Here is a 25,297-nt window from a genome sequence, read left to right as displayed (position 1 = left end):
TCAAAAATTAAATTTTTTACACACACTACTTGTGAGGAGTAATTTTATCAAAATTTTATTTGTTAAAAATTAAATGAATTTTGAATTGAGAAAAATAGTGTGAATATTAATTATATCATGTCCTTTATATATATATATATATTTACACTCTATAATTATTTCAAAAATTAAATTTTTTACACACACTACTTGTGAGGAGTAATTTTATCAAAATTTTATTTGTTAAAAATTAAATGAATTTTGAATTGAGAAAAATAGTGTGAATATTAATTATATCATGTCCTTTATATATATATATATATATATATATATAAAGGACATGATATAATTAATATTCACACTATTTTTCTCAATTCAAAATTCATTTAATTTTTAACAAATATATATATGAACAAAAAAAAAAAAAATTGGAGTAATAAACAGACAAAAAAAGAAAAGAAAAAAGAGTGCAAATATAATGTATACATGTTATTAATAATTTGTGAAATTCACCTTTTATTTTTTATTCTTGCACTCCTGTTTGGTTTTTCCAAATAGTGCCATAACAGATTTACCCTCAAAAGAGCGAACGCAGTGAAAAATCGCAAAGGTCTCTCTCTCTATATTGTCGGAGTTTGGTCTATAGAGGTCGAATCACCGGATAGTAGCCGGAAACGAAGGAAAGATACATGACGGAGGAGCAGAACAAGAGCAGCAGCAGCTCTTCTTCGTCCGATTCAAACCCTTGCCCTATTTGCCTCGGCCCTGTAGTTGAAGACGCCTATCTCGATCAATGTTTCCGTATGTTCGTCTTTCTCTCTCTATAATTTCATGCTGCCAAACCCTTGAATTATTCATTCTTTTGCATTTAATCATATAATTGTGCATGAAGTTTTCTTTAATTTAGAAGAAAAAAAAAAAAAATCAATTACAGCTCAATTTTTATGCACTACTCCATGATTGATCATTGAATTAGAAAAAGTAAGATCTTGGGAATCCGTGACATTGACAGGTTATATATTGTTATATATATGACACAGTTTAATTTCTCTGTCTACACATACACACATATTGACTTGTTATGTTTCAACTGGACAGTATAATGTTTGGGTTGAATATAATTAAAGTTCCATATTTGTTTTTGAGAACCCCTTTAGCTATAATGCCTCTTAAGCCGCGAATTTTGCTATTACACTTCAATTTTTATGTTGCCAATTGTAAGAAGCATATATAAATCATGGAGTGAGCTGATAGATTTATACTTATTCACTACTCTAAGATGATATTGAATTAGAGAAAGTAAAGATCTTGGAAACCCATGTCAGGGGATACTGTAATATGGACACAGTTAATGTTCAATTGAACAGTTGAATACTTGAATGTATGGGTTGAATATAATTAAAGTTGCAAACCCTTTTAGCTATAGTGTTTCTTAAGCCGTGATTTTGCGATTATTTGTTGCAGATAAGTTTTGCTACAACTGCATCGTACGTTGGACAAAAGTGGTTGCTAGCAAGCATTCTCACCCACCTTCTTCTGTAAAGTGTCCTTTATGCAAGGTTTGTTCTAAATTTTACCTTTACTATTCTTCTACTTCTTTACTAACTTGGTGCAAGTGATTTTTATTAATTATTCTGCTTGAGAATGTGGTATCGATATCAAATGTCATTAAAGATGCATTTAAAGTCCTCCTCTTGCATTTCTTGATTTCTTATGAACATGTACAAGTTTAGAACATTATAGAGGGGCTATGTTTCCCCTCATGTATTAGTGCCTATTTTAAATCTATGTATTAGAATTTCAGTCAAATTAACACTGTAAATGTCTACTGAGCAGACAGAAAATTTCTCTATTATACATGGATACGATGGAACTTTTTTTCTACGGCATTATGTTAATCAGCATTCTGGAAATAGGTAAGTGATCCGTTGATCTCTTTTCTCTGTCTTGACTTCCATTTTTGAAAATGTTATAATTTGCTCTACTTCTTGCATGACGCCTGCAGTGCTTTCTTTTCAAAAGTTCACAAGTATAGACTACAATGCTACTACATTGAACCAGGTATCTTCTGCTCATCTTTTTAGTTCATAATACTTTTTATTCTGTTGGCTGTTTGTTGTGTTCTTTCCTGATAATCCAATACTATGTGTATCTTTCTCTGTTAAATTATGTGTTTAACAGGTACCATTAGTGAGAAATTCAATGTATCACGGTATTGGAAGTGCCGCAGGCATCTTCAGCCAAATAAGTGGCTGCAGAGCTGGTTGAGAAGGGAAATTCAAGCTTTAATTCAGGTTCATATTCACCAGTTTCTTATTTATTTATATTTTTTTTTCCGGTGCATTTCCTTTCTTGTGGTTAGAATTATCTAGTACATTGTACACAGTGTTTGGATCAATAGCTGGATTACATGAAGTACCCTGTTTTAGTTGTCTTTACCATTTTTATGGTGTTGGCTCCATCTTGTGTCTCCAGTGAATGTAACTGAACCTTCAATTCCTATCTAAGAGCCATAAATTTGCAAGCACACCTTTGTTAATTCTTTGTAGAAAGGAGCATATCTAGCTAGGCATATATATACCCACAATTACTTAGACCAGTTAGCAAAATCAGTTTTAAGGAAAGGGCAATTGTATATTCTCTCTTATGAATAGACTTAGTTTACATTGGTCCACTGATTTTTCTTTGAAGAAAAGAATTTGATGTGCTTAATATTATATTGGGGAAGTGAGATCAAAGACACTAAAATTGTGTTTGGGAACATGGAATTGGTGCATTATAATTCAGACAAGAGAAACTCCAAACTTCAAAGGTAACTCCAATTCCGACAATTCCGAGGCGCCGATTCCATGCTTCCAAATGCAACACAAGTGTTTTTCTGGGAAATTTATGTACGCTGTGTTTTATATCCATTGCATCAATTTGTACTCCTAATATACAACGAGGGTGCTATGGAAATGATTTTAGGTTGTCATGCCTTTATTTTGTTTGCTGCACAGTATTGTTATCCCCTCTATATCATATTGTACATTGAATCTACTAACTCATTATGTTATTGTGCTGACATCACAATGTTAATGGCATATGCCTCATTGAACAAATCCGAACAAATCATTTCCCCCTTCTAAGTTGTGTCCTGTTTGCCAGTGAATAGAAGGAATGTTATATGTTATGAAGTTCCCTAGATTTCTTTTAGTTTGGATTGTTTGAAATGTTTCACCAATTATATCCCATTTTAGAAGAAGTGAAAATTCTGCAATTGTCCAACTGAATATTAGTATTTTATGCTGATGCCAAAGTCATACTATTTCTCTAGACCGCTATGATGGTGACTTACAAAGTTTAACCTGGATCCCTTTATCATCTGAACTCTATGGTGTTACAAATTCCTAACACGCTTCCTTCACTAATTCTTATGTAGGAGGAAGATGTTGACATTATCGTGTATCACATACTCGGTGCAATAGACTCGTTGAGAAGGTAATTACTAATGTTCATTGTTATATTGCATGCAATTGACAAATTTATAGTTGACCATTTGACTAAAGCTAATAAATGTAACCACTCAAATCTTTTTCATATTATTTTCAGCTCTCTATTTTAATTGAAGTCAAAACTCAAAAGTCATCTTTTATTTCTTCCCAAAGATGAGGTGATCAGAATATATGGTAATTGCCATGTTGTTCTTTCTTGTATTATATGAATTTACACCCAAACCTAATATTTTCCAGCAAAGAGCAAAAAAATCCGAGAAGTACACCTGAAATGGAACAAGAAGATTTCAAGGCCTTGGTGTCTCAATTGGCAAGACCTTTCTTAACAGGAAGAACAGATCGATTTGTGAATGAGGTAGAACTGTTTGTAGCTTCAGGATTAAATATTGAAGCCTATGACAAAGTTTATATGCAACATTTGGGTTGGAAAGTTCCAGGGGTAACCAGTGACGACGAGGAAGGAGAATTTCGTGAACACACGCCTTCAGCTCCATTCCTGTATTTCTTAGATGAGGAGTCTGATGAAATTGATTGAGCATTTTTTGAAAATGGTGGAATTGTACTTTTTTTTCATTTTTATGTTTGTTTCGCTTCGTCCAAGTGGTAGTAGCACTCAGTTGTCATTTTTTTGTCTGGATAGAAAGAGAGGGAAAGGCGGAACAATATAACAATAAATGAGAGAGGAATCGAAGAGAATTTTCTTTGATATATATGTTTGTATGAGAGAAGTTAGAAATAAATTTGATCTGAAATTAAATTTGAAGTATCTACTTCTCTTGTGCATTTTTCTTGATTGAAATGTTGTCACGTGAAGAGATTCTTTAATTGAGATTCTGTAAGACACTGAGAAAACATTTTGTGATGGTATTTGGAAAATAGTGATAGTATACTACAGGATGGATATCTATATATATGGTGTAAGCAAGTGATTTTCTACGTGGAAAGTTCGATTTTGCAATTACAAATGGTTGCATCAACCGTATCTTATCTGTGTCTTGGAATTGTTCGTGCGCGCACACACAAAGCTACGTTTTATGCATGAACAAATTGAAAATAACATCTTTCAGTAGCTTTGTCATGCATTGATTTTAAACTTGTTAAGGTTGTGAGTTCTGAATTTCTGTAATGCTATTTCATTCATGAATGCTAAGTTTTGGTCATCGCATCAAATGGCAATCTCATAACCTAAGTTTTGTTGCCTTTGGGTGAGCCAGCGCGGAGCTCAATGGGGAGACACAAAGGCCTTGTGCCAGAATTGGTGCACCAAACAACACTATTTTGGTGCCATTTGGGTGAGCCGATGCAGAGCCCAATGCACTGACACCATCGTGCTCTGCATCAGCTCAGCCAACTCGCACAAAACGTGACATTTGGTGCATCGGTTCTGACACAAGATCCACTCCACATAGTGTCGGCCATTGTTCGAAAGAATAAAATCGAGTGGAACAAACATGGACTTTGTTCAATCTTGAACCTCTCACAGTACTTCCAGTCGGCCATTGTTCAAAAGGATAAAATCGAGCGACCTTCTCCGGAAGCAATCATTGTGGAACATCACTGGATCTTCACCGTCAAGATATATACAAAACCCATAGTTTTGACACTCTACATTTCGTCAATAAGTCCAGGGAGTGAAATAAGTGTGGGCTGCGGTCGCTGGCATTGATGGTTCCTGTGTGATGTCGGGCTTGTGTGGTGGTGGTTCACTCCATTTTTTACTGAATGGTAAGAATTGTATGAGTGGACTAGGGTTTTGCAAACAAAATATATAGAATATAAAATGGATTTGGAATCTTATTTTAAAAGAAATAAACACACATTATATTAGCTGGATTGGGCTTGTTTTACATGTTAATAAAATCACAAAATCTTCTTATATTTTCAAAATTGTGCATAAATCTTCAGTATTTCGAGAGCGGGAGCGCGAAAGCAGTACTTTTTGAAAAGGATTGTGTAACTTAGGGTGCGAAAGCTCGAAGCCGGACTCCCAATCACAACGAGGAGCAATCCAACCATTGGGCTACGAAGACATTTACGAATGAAAGCCTTTCTCAAAGAGTAAAAAAAATCAATAGAGATAAACAAATGAAAGTGATGTAATGAGATGATGTAGAAATAATTGCGATAAAAACCCATCACCTATGTAAATTACCAAAGACACCTTATTTGTGCAATCATAATATAAGTTTTAAATTGATCATTAAGTTTTACCATAGATATAATGAACCATTTGGTCACAACATGTCATAGAAAGTAAAAATTCAATATTAACTACAGTAAAACTACTATTTAACACTTAAAAGATAGATATTTACAATTACATAAAACAACTCAACATGATTAAGTTTGAGCCAACAAGTTCAGTGGACAGATTACCAGTTTGGGAAAGAGTCAGTTAAATCAAACAACAAAACATGACAAAGATGGTCCTCTCATGCTTTCTCAACTATCTCTATATTAAGTCATAATTCCATTTGGCTAGCTGTGACCAATTCTTTCTCAATAATTGTAGTGTTTTCTTCTTAAATCGACTATCTTAATTAATTAAACCTGGTTTTGCTTAATTAAGAGAGAGTGACAATTCACTCATCTTGTATAAAAACTAAAAAGTTGCGTTGTCAAAAGGTGGTGTGGAGTTTTGTTGAGAATGGAGAATGTCTATATATTGGCCAGCTTCAATGCATGGGTTCCTTTTTCTTAATACGAGTGTGTCGTATTTATAGAGGGAGGAATTATGAGAGCCTTCCTTATAGAGTAAAAAAAAAAAAAAAAATCAAGACACAGAAAAATGAGCTAGAGTGCATATAGTGAGATGATGCAAGAGAAATAATATTGTGATAGGAACCCTTACGCTATACAAATAGATTTCAGAAATCGACCTCATAATCATATTCCGAGAAAGAAAGAAGGTGAGAGAGTACTGCCAAATGGTGATGTGAAATTAATATATGAGACACAGAAAACTGATTGAAATGGGGAAGCAAGAACAATTGTATTGGATGGGCTGCTACCCTCTCTCATCAAATTAATTAAAAGGGTGAATTTTATGACGTCTGAGTATAAAATTTAATAGGCTGTTTTAAGTTGCTGAATGTTATGAGTTAGGAGTACAAATCAACCGTGCAAAGTATTAATCACTCAAGCTACTTGTTATTTAATTACTACTTCCTCCGTCCCAATTTATATGGAGACGAAGGAAGTACTTTATATTTAGATTTGGTAGAAACGAGAGATTTGAAGATTGTTCACTCCCACCTCAATGAGAGAGGATTGTGAACTAAAGTCCTCTGATTTAGTCATTCATAGGAGGGGTCCACCACTGTTGGATGGCACCATTGCCTGTTTGCCATTTTTCACAAAAGTAGGCGTTCTGCAAAATGGACAGTAGAAGCAACTCAGATTACCAGTTTGAGAATTTGAAATAAAGAATGACAAACTTCATAACATGATCAAATGCAGGTGATATTTAATATCTCAAAAGGCTCTATATTATTAGCATTTTGCAGACCAGCCCTATAGGTATCGATCCACTACAAATACTGTGATCATACACTTCGGTTATCCACACCTGATTACCTAGATCACTACTCATAAGAATAAAAAAAATGACGATCATCTATTTTCTTCCTTTTCTCCTCCTTGCAAACTTTGGTTTCTGCTACTATGATCATTTTGTTTGACAACATAACGTCACATGTGTAGATCCACTGCCAAACAACTCCACACTGCATGGGATGTGGCCAGCTGATCCAAACGGAAATACTCTTATCAATTGCACTCCTCGAGATCAGAATTTGAACAATGTGGTAAGCTTTTCGTCGTTTTATCTATCATATGCATTATTATATATATATAGGAAAATGATATTCAGACTTATTAATTTAATTTATTTGTCAACGAGAAACAATTATGGCAAATAGACCTAACTCATATGCCTGAAATATATCATGACTCATAAATATATATATATATATATATATATGAGTCTATATATATATATATAAGTTTATAACTTCACTTTGCATGTATGTACAGTTTCGAACATTGGGCCCTCATCTCCAAAGAGTTTGGCAGCCTATCAGTGCTATGTGTGGCGGGCGTTGTTTCTGGACTCACGAGTGGAGAACACATGGGAGTTGTTCAATCCCCAGTTTCGACCCCCTAGGCTACTTCTGGTTTGCCATTCAACAAAAGGAGAGAATCAACCTTCTCCCGGCTCTCCAAGCTGTCGTGCCGGCCCGCATACTTCCTGGCAACATCAGATTATACCTCAGATCAGACATTGAGTTTGCGGTGAGCCTCCTATCCATCAGAGGAGCCTGGGCTTACGTTTCGTGCCGACGCCATCGCAGCACTGGGATTTATGTTCTTTATGAGATATATATTTGTCTGGATTCCAATGGGAAGAATTATATCTCGTGTAGGAAGCAACTCGCGGGGTGCAATGCCAAATTGATCGGAATTCTTTGATCATGTGTTGGCCGGGCTGGGTTAGGTGGCTTTGTTTTCAGCTTGCAGAGTGTTGTAAGGTGTTGCTTGTGTAGTCTTTGGTTTGGTTTAGGTGTTTTTTTTTTTTTTTTTTTTACTTTTCCATGTAGGAAGTACGCTTTGTTGTTTGTGTAGTCTCTGGTTGGTTTATGTGGTTTCTTTTCCATGTACTTCTGTTGTGTGGCGTTTGCTTTAAATATTACTTATATATAAAATAATCTGCAAGCTTAATAAGTAGCTGGTGCAATATTTTTCCATGTCCTCATCTCTAAGCAGATATATAGAATATCACGGTAACACCACACCAGCTGAGAACTCGGGAGTCTTAATGGAGGTACGCGATAGCCTTACAATCGCCTTCTAAGACCATATCATGTAACCCCACTCCGAGAGCCAGCAGTTTCAACCCTTCTCTGAAAAGAGAGAGTCTCACTTTCAGAGCTAGCAGTTTCAAGTTCCAACAATAAAAAATGCAGCAACTACCAATCCTTGCGGGCTTTTTCGAGTTTGGAGTCTATTTGTACTTCAACCATCTGGACTTGGTATCTTACTTGACATATATATATATATATATATATATATATATATATATAGCAACTGGTAAAGGCGTGCCTGAAGAACAAGCAGCCCCTTCCCCAGCTTCCTTAGAAGACTTATCAAATGCAGCATCTACGTTGGGTTTCAATTTACTATTTATATGTGTAACTATCATGAATTAAATCAATTCACTTATTTGACTCGTTATATCAAATATTTAGAATTAAATATTTGTTGTTTGATTTCTAAATTTTATATTATATTTTTAATTAATCATAATATGTTTTAAAATACATTAAAATCACATTATTCCAACAAGATTATTAACAAAATACAAAACTACTCAATTTTGTCCTTAAAGATTTTATTTTTTATTTTTTTATTTTTGACGAGGGAGTAGATGAGAAGGCTCGAACTTGACTCCCAAGCACCGATTGGATGGGGAGATGCCCTACCACCAGGCGATTAAGGCCTTAAAAGTGTTTCAAACTTGTTGGATTTGAATTCTACAAGAAAAAATATATATATAATATAATATAATTTGTCTCAGTTTCCTAGATTGTTGCTTGTCATAGATCATATGCAAATTTTTTTTTTTTTTTTGTTATTACAATTTCTTTTTCTCTGGATGTGATTCAATTTGTTTATCCAATCCTTACCTTCGTAGACGACGAGGATTGGCTGAATCAGATTACAATTGGGCCAAAATTGCCAATAGAGTGAATCAGTGTATCCGAACGAAAAGGTGTTGCCAAGGCAATATGAAACGAAGTCGTATAGATGCTTCTCTAGACTCTAGTAATGATCACTCCATCAGTTCAACGCTAGAGCCAAGTGGAAAACGTAGAGAGTGAGAGAGAGAGAGAGAGAGAGAGAGAGGAGGGGGGATGGCAAGGGACTCTGATTATGGAGCTTTCATGGAAAAATTTATTCTACAGCCAAGCACTTCATCTCAGGAGCTTCCATTGAATGGCCTGACCTTTGCCATAAAAGACATGTGAGTTCTTAGCAAATATGATTCAATTAATTCAATTTTGTGATTTCCCTCATAATTTCCCTCTTTAATTTTTGCGAATAATAATTTTTTTTCCCTCATAAGTTCTTAGCAAATATGATTCAATTAATATGTGAACTATATATGTTATAACGTCTTGGTTAGCGTATTGAACTCATTTTCTTACACTATTTTCATGATTATTGATCAATTCCAATTTTTTTTTTTTTTTTTTTTTTTTTATTGGTTCTTGTTAGGAATTAGTGAAAGATATGAAGTGGGTTAACCAGTTTTTGTCTGTTTCCAATTCATAAATCAATTTCATTCATTGGTTTTAGTATTCTTTTCTAGTTTTATGTGTGTGTTAATTGTTATCCCTTTTGATTTGAACTTTGGAAGCAGATTTGATGTGGATGGATACGTGACTGGGTTTGGAAATCCGGATTGGGCACGGACTCATGTGGCTGCTACAACAACAGCTCCGGCCGTGTTGGCCATCTTAAGGGGAGGTGCCACATGTGTGGGAAAAACTGTAATGGATGAAATGGCATACAGGTTAGAGTCAAAGACGCAATTGTGTTACATACCCATTTTCTTATGAATTTAATCTTGTTTGATGGGGCATTTGGATAACATTATTGGGCATTCTAAACTTTGTGTTTACATATGAGATATCCACCAGTATGACAAATTTCACAACTTTAAAAAATGGCACGAATTGAATTTTATTGATTATTCTGTTCAATATGTTGAACACAATCTGGTCACGTAATTTATTGCTAAGGAATGGATTTTAGACTTCTCAAAATCACCTTAAAAAGCATACGAGAGACAAGTACATTGGTAAATTCTCGTGCTGCAATGGTAGGCAGGATTCTGTTTGAGCAATCACTTTGTGCTAAATAGTGGTGGTGGTTAGGTTTGAATGCAATTCACCCCTCCAAAGGTGAAACACGAATTTGATGATGGCCTTTTAAGAGAGATGATCTGATAATCACTAAAATTGCATATGTATTGAATTACTAAAATTTCAATTTATTTGTAGTTTTTTTTTTTCTCCCACCAAGTTGTTTCAATTTTTGTAGTTACTTGCTTTACAATTTAACCCTTTATAACAGAGAAAAGAAATGAATATTATGAACTAATTCATTGTAGGACATCCTAAATTCCAGATAAATTAAACCCAAATTTGTCAAATTTGTTAACAGCTGTCAAATTGCTTTAGCTTCTAGCATGTCAAATATAAAATGAGAGCATCCATGTTAACATTTATTTATTTATTTTACCAGGTACTTCTTGGCAATGAAATGTGTTTGTTTATATATATATATATATATATATATTGTATTTTATTTTGATGGTATTAGAGAAATGACTGTCACTATAATATGTTTTTGTCAATCAGATGACTTGGCTGTATTGTTGGTAAAATTTAAAGGGCTACGCTGCATTACTATAGTTAAATTCATAAATATATATTCTCTTCAGGAAAGATTTAAAATTCTCTATTTCAAAAATTGTATGGTTGGTACAGGATGTTTTTCTGTCTACATCCAAAAGAGTGGTGCATGATGCGTTTGTTTGTAATTCAAAGAGGCATGGGAGGAAAGGCCTTAAACTACATGGGTCCAGAAAAGCTTGTAGAAGTAGTAGAAAATAATGAACATAACGTTGGGGACTGTTTTAAAAGTTAATCTAAATTAAATTTTGTGGTCGCGGAAGATCATAATCATGATAAAAATGAGGAGAATCAGTGTACAGGATTATGGGTTAGAAATTGTACCTGAGTTTGAGAAATTTCCCAAAGCCCAACCAAATGGGGATCATACTCGTGGTTGACTAACACAAAAGGAGAGAAAATTTGATCAAGAGAAAATGTTTAATAATGATGCTGGAGAATCAGGTAGTGATTCCTAATTATGCTGGTCACGTTTTCACATCTTACAAGGCTATGAGTCATAGGCGTTGATTTAGGTTAGATTAGAAAATATGAGAACTTCCATACCTATAAGTGATCAAAAATTGAGGTTCTCTCTGTTCTGATAATGATAGCATAAGCTATAGAGCATGATCGGCCCAAATAAATCACAAGCAGGATCAATGTTCTTTTGAATTTCAGGCTTAATAACCTATTAGTTGCCAATATGGTTGACTAAAAGAATTTTTTTTTTTTTGAAAATTTTGAGCATGTTGTTTGCAAGAAGAATTGGAAGAAAGTAGTGGAAAGCTCAACTACTCAAGCAAGGGTTGAACAGTGAGTTACAGTGAAGTTGAGAAATAGTTTTTGCTTGTTTAAAATTCCTCATTTTTTTTTTTGTGCCCTTCCAAGGTCTAATCTGGGGAAGATGGGATAGTTCCTGTCTGCCTTGTAATTAGTGCTTTTCTTTAATAAATTAATTCAGGTCATCAACAAACCTCCACCGGCAAGGTGTTTTAATTTGGGGAAAAAAAATGACACTGATAGAAGAAGATAATGCCACTTACCGGGGAGGTATTCAGAGGATCTTCAATAAAATTGAAGCAGTGCCATTTTCAATTTGTTCTGCTCTTGGTCTTTTTCCCTATTCGTTATCTAAATGGATCTTCTTTTTTATTTATTTATAGCATCTAATGATCAATTTATCAAGATTGCATCTAGTAAAACTGAATGCCGTTTATGATTCTTAGGAAAGGGATCACTTGATTTTGTCTTTTCCTTTTCTCCTTTGTTGTGACCTGAAATGTTTTCTTAATCCATTCCAAATAATGATTTTTGTGCATTCAAATTGGGATTCCAGCAGCTTATGTGGTGCTTTAGGCCCTTACCTAGTTCTTCTTGCATATACTTGTAAGTCGAATAAAAAAATTTATTTTCATTGTGCAGTATAGATGGAGAACACAAACATTACGGGACACCAACCAATCCATGCGCACCAGATCGTATCCCTGGAGGATCTTCTAGTGGATCTGCAGTTGCAGTTGGTGCAATGCTTGTAGATTTCTCCCTGGGTGCGCTTTTTCATTCCTCGATACCTTTTGGTGGTTTTTAGTAGATCCTTCTGCATATGAACAAAAGGGTCCCGTATATTGCAGGTACTGACACCGGAGGAAGTGTAAGAGTTCCTGCGGCATTTTGTGGGATTTTGGGGTTTCGCCCTTCTCATGGTGCTGTTTCAACTACTGGAGTTATTCCTATGGCACAGAGTTTTGATACCGTAGGTGAGGAATCATCTGGATGATGAAATGATAATCAGCTGCATGGTTTTTACAATTATTGTTATATAGTGGGAAGCTCTGCCTCGAAAAAGCCTAAGTGCAATATATGGGCCAATTAATGTTCATTTAGCTGCAATGTTTGAAAAATATTCAATTATATTGGAACCAAAAAGTGATATTTTTCTTGTTAAAATTGTAATATAACTGGTCGAGTGGGTGGGTTCTGCATTTCTTTTAAAAGTGTTACTTTTAAATCTAGCTGGAAGAACAAGAATAAATTTTCAAACATTTTGGGGGCCTGGAGGCTTACTGGATTAACTGAAATCAGACAATATCATGTTGAGGAATGCTTTAGAACACTCACTATCCAGCAATACCTCTCTCTCTCTCTCTCTCTCACACACACACACACACGTTGCACAGCAACACACTCTCTACAATCATTTGATGGTTCATGATGTGTTCTTATGGCCACACGGTTCCACTTAACATTTGTTTATATCATAGCTGTCATGACATAAAGCTTCATAACTTAATTTTCAAGTCATTCTTTTAACACAGAGTTCTTTTCCAGGGTGGTTTGCTAGGGATCCTGTGATCTTGAATCGAGTTGGACGGGTACTATTACAATTGCCTGTCCTTGATCCTGTGAAACCTAGTCATATTATTATTCCAGAAGATTGTTTCAAGCTTCTAAGCATTCCAATTGATCGTGTGACTAAAGTTCTTGTGCAATCAGTAGAGAAGTTATATGGGGGTAAGTGGGTTGATTATATGACACTGCTATTAGTCAAGTTCTGCTAGTTGATATGTGGAGTTTACACATCAGAGAGAAACAATGATCTCATATCAATTTCCATTACATGTTAGCACACCAATCCACCTGTAAGAATGAAATCTTTAAAAAGTACTCGAATTTGTAAAAAGAACAATTGCGAAGAAGTTAACCCCCCTCCCCCCCTTTCCCCCCCTGGAAGCATGCTATATAATATAGACTCATCTCACATGCATATTCAATATTCTTGGATCTACCTTACTTCGTTCGTGACACAGGTCACATGGTAAAATATGCAAATCTTGGGAATTATGTTAAGGACAAAGTTCCAAGTTTGAAGCATTTTGAAGGAATTGAAACTCAAGAATATAATATAACATCCCTGGTAGCTCTTTCAAATGCGATGAGGTTGCTTCAAAGGTGCAGATCATGAACAAAAATTTTAATTTGTTTGAATGTTGTGCTGATTAAGTTTTTGGCTTGTATGCCTTTTTTTTTTTTAATTTTATTTTATATCAGTCAGTCTTAGCATCTGAAAAGATGCTTTTTCTTCTCTTGTCAACATCTAAATCAATTACCTTTTCAAGTGTAGGATTGAATTCAAAAAGAATCATGGTGAATGGGTCAGTACGGTAAAACCTGATTTTGGACCAGGAATAGCAGAACGGATATGGGAAGCTGTTAGGACAACAGATGCACATATTGATGACTGCTACTCTGTGAAGACTGAATTTCATGCTGCTCTCGCTGAGCTCCTAGGGGTACTCTCTCTCTCTCTCTCTCTCTCTCTCTCTCTCTCTCTCTCTGTGGCAATGTCTCAGAAGATAGCAACTTTAATCTTGAAGTAATTTCAAATTTTAAGAAGGAATTCTGGTTTAATTTTTATATAGTTTTGATACGCATTCTACTGGACGCATTATCTAAAGTTGTTTTGGGCTTATCATGGGTAACGAGAGGCCAATGTAGTTGTGGATGCTGTGGCTAATATTAAACATTCTACAGCAGAGAGTATCAATATTAGGAAGACAGATTTCCTATTCATTTAGGTAGTGAAAATATATTTAGGAGCTTGGCTTTTCCTTATATTGCTCCTTGCTAGCGTCTTTTTATTTTCCAATTGATTGTCTTCTAAAGAATTTCAACCTATATATATATGTAGAATCACCTGTTATGCATCTATATTCTATGCTGCTAATCTGAACGCCATATCTTTTCTTCTTTGTGGCTTTTTTTTTTACTTAATCAGTGCAAGAAAACCCATTTCATCCCAAACTGGACTTCAACGTTCCACCTTTGGTTTGGCAGCGGAGGAGTTACATGCAAGCTACCTGCCAATGGTGTCTAGACACCAGATCACTCTTACGATAGAAGACACCTCCTTCGTGAGATTATTAAAGATTAGATTTATGCATAGAAGTAGAGATTGTCGTATCGTAGGTTATAACTTCTGCAGAAAAAATATTTGTCCTCTTTGTACAGTTTATAATACTCTCTGTGATTTAAAATTGAATAAGATGATTTGATTTATTTGTGATCCATTGATTTTCTTCCCTAAATTTTTCAAGTATATGTGAATGGCTGGACAAACATATCGTCTCAGCCTTGAAAATTCCCATCAGATTAATTTTAGGGAGGAACAATCCTCTTGGAACTGCTGCTGCACTTGTCCTTTTTTACTTTTCCTAACATATTAGTTGTTCTTTTTTCCTTTTTCTTATATGACTATGTCCACATACTCTTGCAACTTGCTTGAAGTGTTGTAAGACAACTTAATGAATCATTTGTTCTAAATTTTCCCACTTGGTATGCTTTTCGGAATATAATCATATAGGAGTTCGGCATCCTTGCAATACCTACAGTTGTTAGTCCCCCGCCAAAACTACAAACAGAGGCAACTACCCTGGAAACATGTGGTGCCAGGGCTTTTAGCTTGTTGTCCATTGCTGGAGTATCTGGATTTTGCCAGGTTCTCTCTCTCTCTCTCCATACTTGATTACCATAGAAGTAGTATTTGCCGCTCTCTGTCTTTCTCTACTTCATACTTGATTACCATAAAAGTAGTAATTTGCCACTTCTGAAAATTGTTCAATCTACAGGTGAGCATACCATTAGGGATGTATGATAATCTTCCTGTGGCCGTTTCCTTGTTGGCAAAGCATGGTTCGGATGGGTTCCTACTGAATGTTGTTGAGACACTATATGGCACTCTCAAAGAACTGGTCGAAATTGCTGAGAATTGACTTACCTTCTGTATGATATATATATATATATATATATATATATATATATATATGTGTCTCGATTCCAATATGGCACATTATATCCACCCTTGTCCACGACCAAGCTTACTGAAGAAGTACCAGTGCCAGCCTGCAAACGCCATACAACGAAATATCATATTTCCCAAGTATTAATGTGGTAGGAACTTAGGTGCTGTTTATTTTATCGATCTCTACCATGGTTTGTTGGTTTTGCTGTTGTTTTCCATGTCTGTGTATATATATATATATACGTGTGGCCCTTTGCTTTGTCATTACTCTTGCTTTAAATATTAATATGTAGTATATAAAATAATCAGCAGCCTTAATTACTATTCCTTGTGCAATATTTTGGGTTTGGAAAGTTTATGGTTTGCAATAATAATCTGGTATCAGTAGCCAAGCGGACTTCTCTTATATATGATCGGATACGAAAATGATACGATCTATTTTGCAAACCAAACCACCCAAGGATGGATGGATGTTTGTTGGTGGTAATTTTGGACTCCAATATCAGAATACAAAATGGGCTTCAGCACTTATTTTAAAAGCAATAAAAACACATTATATTAGCTGGGCTGGGCTGGATTTTACATCTTAATGAAATGATTTAATGAACCTAGTGCACATATGCCAAGTGTAACAAGGGTCATTTGTTCTATATTAGATTCGGATAGAAAAGTGATTGGGTATGAATTAGTGAGTATACAACATTACCTAAAAACTTAAACTTTTGAGTAAATGGGAAAGTTACAACTTTTGAATAAATGGGGAAGTAACACCCGTTACAATTTTGTATTTTCATGTTCCTAACTTTGACTTTGTTTGGGCCTTCCTCTGCCCCCGTCTTAGTACTCTAGTCTTGGGTTCTTCCATCTAGTACACTTTTTAATTCGTCTCATATTTAATTTTTAAAATTATAATTTTATTTTTTTATTTTTGATAATCCAAAACTCCTTTAGGCAGGGCCCTTCGGACTCACCCCGAGGGTACCAAATTGGGGATACTGCAACCAGTTCCACAGCTACAGTACCAGGTTAATCGACGAAACTAGAAGGCTAAGTAGAGGACTCGAACACTGGCCTCCTGTGTGCTAGGCCCAAGCCCCACCATCACTGCTAGCCCGCCGGGGACATTATAATTCTATTTTTCTTTCCTTATTTTCAACCATTTTTAAAAAAATATATATTTTTAATTTTATTTAAGCACGAAAAAATATGAAAAATATTTCTATCTGTTTTCATTGTCCCTCTTCTATATATATAGCAAACCAAACAGGGTTTTGTGACTGTGTGATGATTAATATGCCAGCAATCTTCTAATTTTCAATTGCTCAATTGCTATGCAGTTTGGATGGATCTAATGAAGAAATGTGGCTTGAATGTGTTGATCAATGGGAGCTGCAAGGCGTGTGCTTTAGACAAAGAATATATTTACTTTGTTGTGCAGTTAGTTTCTCTTCTGTTAATGATGATTTCTTTTTCAGTTGTTCCACCTCCTGCAGTCCAGTTGTTCATCAGCATTATGGGATCACTCTTTTCTGTGCAATTTAAAGTAGTTGTTTCGCTAGTTGCGCGCTTTGATCTATTAGGGTGGCTTGCGGCAGTTTGTGTTTGTTGTTTTTGCTTGGAGTATGCCCAAAAAAAAAAAAGAAAAAAGAATCAAACAGCGCAAACTTGTTTGATGATCTTAGAAAATAGGATTGCAAAAGAAAATGATAAGAAAAGTAAGACGGTAATATTTGAGTCTCAGCTAATCACTCAATCCAACTCTATAACACACTAATAACCTAATAATTATAGTAGAGGGACAATGAAAACAGATAGAAATATTTTTCATATTTTCTCGTGCTTAAATAAAATTATATATATATATGTACTGTTGGGCTGTTAATTTTTTTTTTTTTTTGATAAGTCTGTGGGCTGTTAATTTTGGATCATTCAAATCCCAAAGTCAGGGTTGAGAATCCAAAGTTGCGTTGATTGGGACTAAAAAAATTAATGTCTTTATTGCGTGATAACTAACGAACATTGTCTTTATTTAAAACAAACAAACAAACATTACAATAAATTATGAAAAAAAAAAAACATTACAATTAAAAATAAACTACACACCACCAGTACCAGAAGCCGTGTGGACTCCAGTACTCCAACTCCAGTACTCTCGTTGAGTATACTTGATAATAACTGGTATAAATATGCTTAGCCACACCTTTCTCACCTTACTCCTAAAAAATGAAGATCATTTATTTTCTCCTCGTTACGAACTTAGGGTTTTGCTACCAAGCCTCCAACCTCTCGGACCAAGACTCCTACCATCACAAAGCCGCCTCCAACCTCTGCAACCAAGCCTCGTACCATCATTTTGTGATGGTACAGACATGGCCCAAATCGTTTTGTCAGATAAACAATGCCAAATGTGTAAATGCCCAAAACAACTTCACATTGCATGGGATGTGGCCAGCTGCTTCCAACGGGCAACTAGTGATGAATTCCAACACTGTACCTCCGATATATAATGTGGCAAGTTTTTCGTTAGTTTTTGTTTTGATTCTATTCATTATGCATTGAAATATATATATATATATATATATATATATATATATATTAAACAACTTTACTTTAATTACATGTATGCACAGTTTAGGAGCTTGGGCTATGGTCGTCTAGAAAAAGTTTGGCCGACCCTCAATCCTACATTCTGGAGGAAGGGGAGTAGTGCTGCTTTCTGGACTCACGAGTGGAACAAATATGGGATTTGTTCAAACTCCACTCTCAACGCCTTACAGTACTTCCAGTCGGCCATTGCTCAAAAGGATAACATCGACCTTCTCCAGGCTCTCCGAGCTGCCCCGTACAACATAAATCCCAGCCCTAACATCAATTACAGCAGATCAGACATCGAGAAAGCCGTGAGCCAAAGGATCGGAGCCCAGGCTTACATTTCATGCGGATTACTCCGCAACAGCGTCCCTCTTCTTTATGAGATATATATTTGTCTCGATTACCATATGACAAACTATATCAACTGTCCACAATACAATTATGGGAGGCAGTGCCCTGCAGACGCCACACATCCAAATATCAATTTTCCTCCGTATTAATCGATCTAGTGTCTGTGATGGGTTAGCTAGGTTGCTTTGTTTTGGCTTGCCGATCACTGTGTTGTAAGGTTGTGTACGTTTGTTGTGTCTCGACTCTGGTTGGTTTAGTGTTGTTTGTTTTCCATGTACATAGTTCTGCTGTTATATATATGTGTGTGTGGCCTTGGCTTAATTTATATATTAATATATAAAATTATGATCAGCAGCCTTAATAACTAATTACTCCTGGTGCAATATTTTGGTTTAATTGGAATGTTCAACTCTGGTTTGGTTTACAGGTAATTAAGCTTATGCTTTGGTTTACACGTACAGTATAGTACTGCTCGATGTATCATGCATCCTGGATTTTTTTGGAGTTTGGTTGTTGCTTAAGTGACTTCTCTTATATACGAAAGCCTGTTTATATATGCATGCATTTATAAGAGTTGGGTTGATCATGCATGCAGTTTTAACTTTTAATGCAGTGTTACAAAATGATATGACAGACTTTGTGAATTGACCAAACAAGGCCGAGCTTTAATTTGGACTCCATGTTCACCTACACCATCAGTATTTAAATAAGAGTTGTGATACGTATTATAAATACAATTCAAGATTCGTATCTTGAATTTGTTTGAGAGTGACTTGGCAGTGATTACTTCTTAATTAAAAGGCCACATATGTAATTAGAAAAACAAATTAAAAAGCTCAAAAACTCTAGTTACAGCTGCCTCTTCTCCACCTCTTGCATGAGAGACCGAAACCCACAATTACGTCTTGCAAGAGGTGACATGGCTAAAAGTGACAAATTCAATGCATGGGTTCTTTTTTCTTCCTAGGTGTATTTAAATATGGAGGAATGAGAGCCTTCCTTATAGAGTAAAAAAAAGATCAAGACAGACAAATGAGAGGCATATAGTGAGATGATGCAAGAGAAATAATTGTACGTACCGCAAGAGTATACGTGCTCATTTTATTCTATCTCACATGTCTTCTCTATTTCTCTTCATAGCATAATATATACAGTAGAGTCATTGATCTGCCGTTCATGTCATGTTCCAAAATCACCTTAAAGTATGTATGCAGACCAACTCAACGCTCTATCCTAGAGTAGAGGTTCAAATCAACAGTGGGGCAGAGTCAGGAATTACAATTTGGGGTGTCCAAAAAAAAAAAAAAAGAGTCAATGTAGTGCATGATACTCCTCTCATTATAGAGTTCGGGCTGAACTAATATTATATAATTTAAAACTGAAAATTTTATAAATTAATTTTAATACAACTTTTTATGTTATATTATTCTTATTATTATATATATTGAGAAAAAAAATACACAGCTCTAAAATTGAGGAAAATGAACCTAAAAAAGTACTTATGAAAAAAAAAAAAAAAAAAAAAAAAAACATTATTGAAGAATATGTCGAATTTGATTCCATTTTGAGAAAAATATGTCATTATTATCTCAATGAAATTATTAAGACAAAAATAGACCATTTTAACTTGACAAAATTCAACAAAACACAAGAACAAAATAGAGAAGTGATTTAATAATTTATATCGAGTATCTATAGAATTTATCGTGTAACACGTACCAACTAAAAATATTAACATATGTGATAATATTATTAATGTTGTTGGCATTATTATTAATTTTTGGGTAAGTGAAATGTTTATTAGGAGGAACCTAAAGAAGGAAAGGGCCGGGCCCAAATACAGGCCAGAAGGCAAAGAGAAACACCAGCCAAAACTGGGCAAAGAAAAAAGGGACTCCACTACCACCCTTCTACAAAACAGAGAATAGAAAGAGGAAGGAAGAGAACAGTGACCTAGAGGAAAGAACTAATGAGGTATGGTAGTGATGTCTGCTGATCGGATGGCTCCAATCAGCAGCAACAGACCTCGATGTTGTACAATCCGTAAGTTGAACAATGGAGAGCTTGCTTCTAACACATAGTATTTCAATTTGCCTACAAAGTTGCTCCATTGTAAGACTTTTTCTAGTAAATGTTCTATTGTTTCTTTCTCTGCATAGAAAATACACATGCAGCACAAGCAAAACAAAGTTTATATACCATGGCCTTGGGGGACTTAGATACCGAGCACCAAAGGTTTGCTATCCAATTCGCAATGGCCAAGATCCCCTATTCATCAATATAGATTCCACATTTGTGCTGAAAAAATATTTGCCACACTCTACTGAAATATGAGCAATTGAAGAACAAATGATCATGATTTTCATCATCCCTATTGCATAGAGACCATGTTCTGTCAAATTTCCTATTAGAAAAGCATGATTTATCTCTGGTTTTTAGCTTGTGATGGATAGCAACCCAAGCTATAAATTAAGGAATGCCTTGGAATATGATTTTTTTTTTTTTTTGGAGAAGCGTTGGGCTCACCTGCCAGAGGTCCATCTAGATTCTAGACGAGGTAGGTTGGCGAATCTGTATTCAGCTTCTTCTTCTTCCTTTTAATTGTCACACATTCACACTTAAAAGTTGAAAATTAAACAATATATATACTCATAATAACCGGTGTAACAGATTCGGGCAAAAATCGGTGTAAACCGACTGGTTCATGAAGATGGATAATAGTATTGGACCATTGAAGAAAAAAATATCTCGCGTATATCGACCGATACAACGAATCATGAACTCACTATCAAATTTAAATAATTCAATCAAACAATTAAGTTGTGTCTCTGTATTGATTAGATAGTACCACCAAATTTCGTGATATTATGATAGTTAATCAAAGATTGTGTAGCTAGTGTTACCTTTTTTGACCTTTTATATTAAGGAGAAGCTGGGGGAAGACGGGGGTGGTTTCAAGCCCTCCAAAGAGATAGGTCACCTGAGTTCCTTTATCAATGGAAAAAAAAAAAACACATTGCAACAAATAAAAATAAGAATAAAAGAGTGCACGCACACTCAACAAAACTAAGTCCCTTTAGTAAGAATATATTACTAGGATTTTTACATAGAAGATGTCTTTATTTAAAACAAACAAACATTACAATTAAAAATAAACTACACACCACCACCAGAAGCCGTGTGGACTCCAGTACTCCAACTCCAGAACTCTCATTGAGTATACTTGATAATAATGGGTATAACTATGCTTAGCCACACCTTTCTCACCTCACTCCTAAAAAATGAAGATCATTTATTTTCTCCTCGTTACGAACTTAGGTTTCTGCTACCAAGCCTCCAACCTATCGGACCAAGACTCCTACCATCACAAAGCCGCCTCCAACCTCTGCAACCAAGCCTCGTACCATCATTTTGTGATGGTACAGACATGGCCCAAATCGTTTTGTCAGATAAACAATGCCAAATGTGTAAATGCCCAAAACAACTTCACATTGCATGGGATGTGGCCAGCTGCTTCCAACGGTCAACTAGTGGCTATACCTCCAAATACGATGTATGGGCGGTTGAATAGTAATGTGGTACGCTGTTCATTAGTTTTTGGTCTGATTCTATTTATTATGCATTGATATAATATATAAATATATCTATATATATGTCAAACAACTTCACTTTGCACAGTTTTGGAGATTGGACTACAATCATCTCGGAAGAGTTTGGCCGACTCTCAGTCGTAGAGGGGAGCAATACTACTTTCTGGACTTACGAGTGGAACAAACATGGTATTTGTTCAAGCTCCACTCTCAGCGCCTCACAGTACTTCCAGTCGGCCATTGCTCAAAAGGATAAAATCGACCTTCTCCGGGTTCTCCAAGCCTACCATATAATTCCCGACAACAGCCGTTACAGGAGATCGGAGATCAAGAACGCTGTGAGCCAGTGGATTGGGGGAGGAGCCCAGGCTTATGTTTCATGCGTATTCCGCCAGTCCACCAAGACTTACCTTCTTTATGAGATATATATATTTGTCTCGATTCCAATATGGCACATTATATCCACCACCAAGCTTACTCAGCAAGTACCGGTGCCCCATACAACGAAATATCTTGTTTCCCAAGCTAGTATTAATGTGGGAGGAACTTAGGTGGCTTTGTTTAGCCTTGCTGACTCTGTTGTAAGGGGTTGTTTGTTTTCCCGATCTCGACTATGGTTTGGTGGTTTTGCACGCTGTTGTTGTTTTCCATGTCTGTATTTAGATATATATGGGTGTGACCTTTGCTTTAAAGTCAATGGTTTGGAGTTCGAATTTATAACCTCTCCTACTCACATAAATAAAGTGAAATGTGTCTTATAGTCAAACTTTTTGTCATTACTCTTACTTTAAATATTAATATATAGTATATAAAATAATAAGCAGCCTTGATTAATATTCCTTGCGCAATATTTTGGATTTGGAAAGTTTATGGTTTGCAATGTTAATCTGGTGTTAGTAGTCAAGTGGACTTCTCTTATATATGATCGCATACGAAAATGGTATGATCTACTTTGCAAACCAAACAACCCAAGGAAGGTTGGATGTTTGTTGGTGGTGATTTTGGACTCCAATATCAGAATAAGAGGTTTTTATTTTTTATTTTCCCTAATACAAAGGGGCAATCCATTAGAAGCCCAAAAGGAAAAAAGCAGGCCCAACTAGCCCAAAGGTTTCATCAAAACCGTTGAAACGGCTACTGTATATAATACAAAATGGAGTTGGGTAAATGGGCTTCAGCACTTATTTTAAAAGTGATAAAAACACATTATATTAGCTGGGTTGGGCTGGATTTTACATGTTAATAAAATGATTTAATGAGCCTAGTGTACATAGGGTAAGCATATGCTTAAAATTTTACTGCATTTATATATCAATTTCACGATTTCAAAATGACTCCCAACAAACAAGCTGTAATCAAAGTCATTTGTCTCAATCTAATAAAAAAAGTGATTGTGTATAAATAGATGAGTATGCAACACTACTCAATAATTTCAGATTTTGAGTAAATAGGCAAATGTCTACTCGTTACAATTGGATCAAAGCCAAACCCAATTCTTGATCCAGTGTCACGCCAAACTCCCGGCACAAAAGGTGTCTTGGTGAGCCAACCTAGGAAGGCAAGGTGGCCAGAGCCGCAACAAGGGCAATGCGAGTTTAGGTAGGGGAGAATGTAATAAGGGCCATTTGTCTTACATCGAATCCGAATGAAAAAGTGATTGGGTATAAATGGATGGGTATGCAATACTACCTGACAGTTTGAACTTTTGAATAAATAGACAAGTGCCCACCCATTACACAAGCCGAGTAGAGAAATGTTTGAGCTTGATTAGATTAATAAATAAATATAAGATTTTTGTTTGAGTTTGAGATTGAGATTTTTTTTGGCTAAATAAATGAACACGGACTAAACGCTTGTGAAATCAAACCCACAAAAAAAAAAAAAAAAAAAAAAGGTAATGATAGTCTATCCCAACTTAGTCCAATCCAAAGTTAGCTCACCCCATTCAAAAATGTTGATTCCGCCCTTGCTCGGTTCATTTATCATTCTTTTTTATTTTTTTTATGAGAGACTTTATATTCATTTCTGTTTGTTTACTGAAACTCAAAAAGAGTTCGGTTTTAATTAGAGACAATCAGGATCAACCTAGTGAGTAATCTATTGGTAATTCTTTGTAGAAAGGAGCACGTCAAGCTAGGCACGTGCCCTAAATTACTTAGACCAAATAGCAAATTCAGTTTTAACTAAAGGCAATGATCTGTTCTCTTATGATCATGAACAGTCTTAGTTTCAGTTGGTTCACATACTAACCATAGATTTTGATGATCTTAGTATACATTAGGTCAAACGATCCATTGTCATTTATCAAAACTTTAAGGAAGGACATTATAATTTACCCTAATATATAGTAGAATCATTGATAAGTTAGCACTTTTCTATCTTCATGTCATGTTCAATAGAGAACCGTAGAACTATACATATCAATTCAGAAGGAGTTCCACGGATTAAATAATGAGAGATTTATTAAAATTTAAATACTCACTAGTCATTTGTTACAAAAGTTTTAAAAAATTTCACGAGTTAAAATTTTGATACATTGTCAGTTGAGAAAGCACGCACATATCTAACATGGAATAAAGGTATAACACAATATGGCCGCGCAATAAGACAAAATCTTTTAAAAAAATATGACACAATTATGATAGGGATACCTAAAAAAATTATATTTTAAAAATTAATATTTTCTCATTTGATTGGTGTTATCATGAATTAAATTACTAATTTGAAACTTAAAGTTAAAAGTTTATTTTTTGTTTTTAAAATTTTATATTATTTATTTAATTAACTCATATTACATTTTAAAATTACACTAAAATCACAGTATTCAAAGAAAAGTATTAAGAGAAGTTTAAAACTACTCAGTTGTGAAGTATTTCAAACCATGTACAATCAGACAAAACAAAAAGAAAAAAATACAAAAAAATAAAAATTAAGAGATTAGCTTTAATTGGGTTGGGCTTACTTCTTTTGTTTCTGAGAAAAATATCACGAGCCTAAGTTTTAAATTAGTGAATGCCCACTTGAGGCCCAAAA

The 25,297-nt window shown here is 35.1% G+C and overlaps 4 protein-coding genes across 7 annotated transcripts; all 4 read left to right on the top strand.

Annotated features, from left to right (window-relative positions):
- Nucleotides 1-499: 499 nt before the first annotated feature.
- On the top strand, nt 500-4,256 carry LOC132299727 (uncharacterized). 3 transcript variants are annotated; one of them, XM_059796517.1, is made up of 8 exons: nt 500-780; nt 1,444-1,538; nt 1,816-1,895; nt 1,985-2,040; nt 2,161-2,273; nt 3,401-3,459; nt 3,571-3,631; nt 3,711-3,774. In XM_059796517.1, exons 1-7 carry the CDS (start codon nt 669-671, stop codon nt 3,581-3,583), a joined length of 528 nt encoding a protein of 175 aa, XP_059652500.1. In that variant the 5' UTR covers nt 500-668; the 3' UTR covers nt 3,584-3,631; nt 3,711-3,774. The 3 variants fall into 3 exon arrangements, with proteins under 3 accessions (XP_059652500.1, XP_059652499.1, XP_059652498.1); XM_059796516.1 differs by having other exon boundaries at nt 3,571-3,848; XM_059796515.1 differs by lacking the exon at nt 3,571-3,631 and having other exon boundaries at nt 504-780; nt 3,711-4,256.
- A 5,004-nt stretch (nt 4,257-9,260) lies between these two features.
- LOC132299726 (amidase 1-like) lies at nt 9,261-16,055 on the top strand. Of its 2 annotated transcripts, XM_059796513.1 has the most exons (9): nt 9,262-9,495; nt 9,895-10,047; nt 12,356-12,480; nt 12,565-12,690; nt 13,262-13,444; nt 13,741-13,882; nt 14,055-14,223; nt 15,294-15,428; nt 15,559-16,055. In XM_059796513.1, the coding sequence occupies exons 1-9, from the start codon at nt 9,386-9,388 to the stop codon at nt 15,700-15,702; spliced, it is 1,287 nt and encodes a 428-aa protein (XP_059652496.1). In that variant the 5' UTR covers nt 9,262-9,385; the 3' UTR covers nt 15,703-16,055. The 2 variants fall into 2 exon arrangements, with proteins under 2 accessions (XP_059652497.1, XP_059652496.1); XM_059796514.1 differs by lacking the exons at nt 15,294-15,428; nt 15,559-16,055 and adding an exon at nt 14,709-14,998 and having other exon boundaries at nt 9,261-9,495.
- Nucleotides 16,056-18,349: 2,294 nt separating this feature from the next.
- Nucleotides 18,350-18,823, top strand: LOC132301199 (ribonuclease 1-like). Its single transcript, XM_059798475.1, has one exon. It carries the CDS (start codon nt 18,350-18,352, stop codon nt 18,821-18,823), a length of 474 nt encoding a protein of 157 aa, XP_059654458.1.
- A 3,267-nt stretch (nt 18,824-22,090) lies between these two features.
- On the top strand, nt 22,091-22,815 carry LOC132301198 (extracellular ribonuclease LE-like). The gene is made up of 2 exons (XM_059798474.1): nt 22,091-22,227; nt 22,353-22,815. Exons 1-2 carry the CDS (start codon nt 22,091-22,093, stop codon nt 22,813-22,815), a joined length of 600 nt encoding a protein of 199 aa, XP_059654457.1.
- Nucleotides 22,816-25,297: the final 2,482 nt, after the last annotated feature.

The sequence above is a fragment of the Cornus florida genome, unplaced genomic scaffold (genome assembly GCF_030987335.1).
Source record: "Cornus florida cultivar Cherokee Brave unplaced genomic scaffold, ASM3098733v1 CherokeeBrave_3.0.0_Hap2_Chr03, whole genome shotgun sequence".
Lineage (NCBI taxonomy): Eukaryota > Viridiplantae > Streptophyta > Magnoliopsida > Cornales > Cornaceae > Cornus > Cornus florida.
Note: the sequence above shows the minus strand (reverse complement) of the source record. Positions and strands in the feature narration are given on the sequence as shown.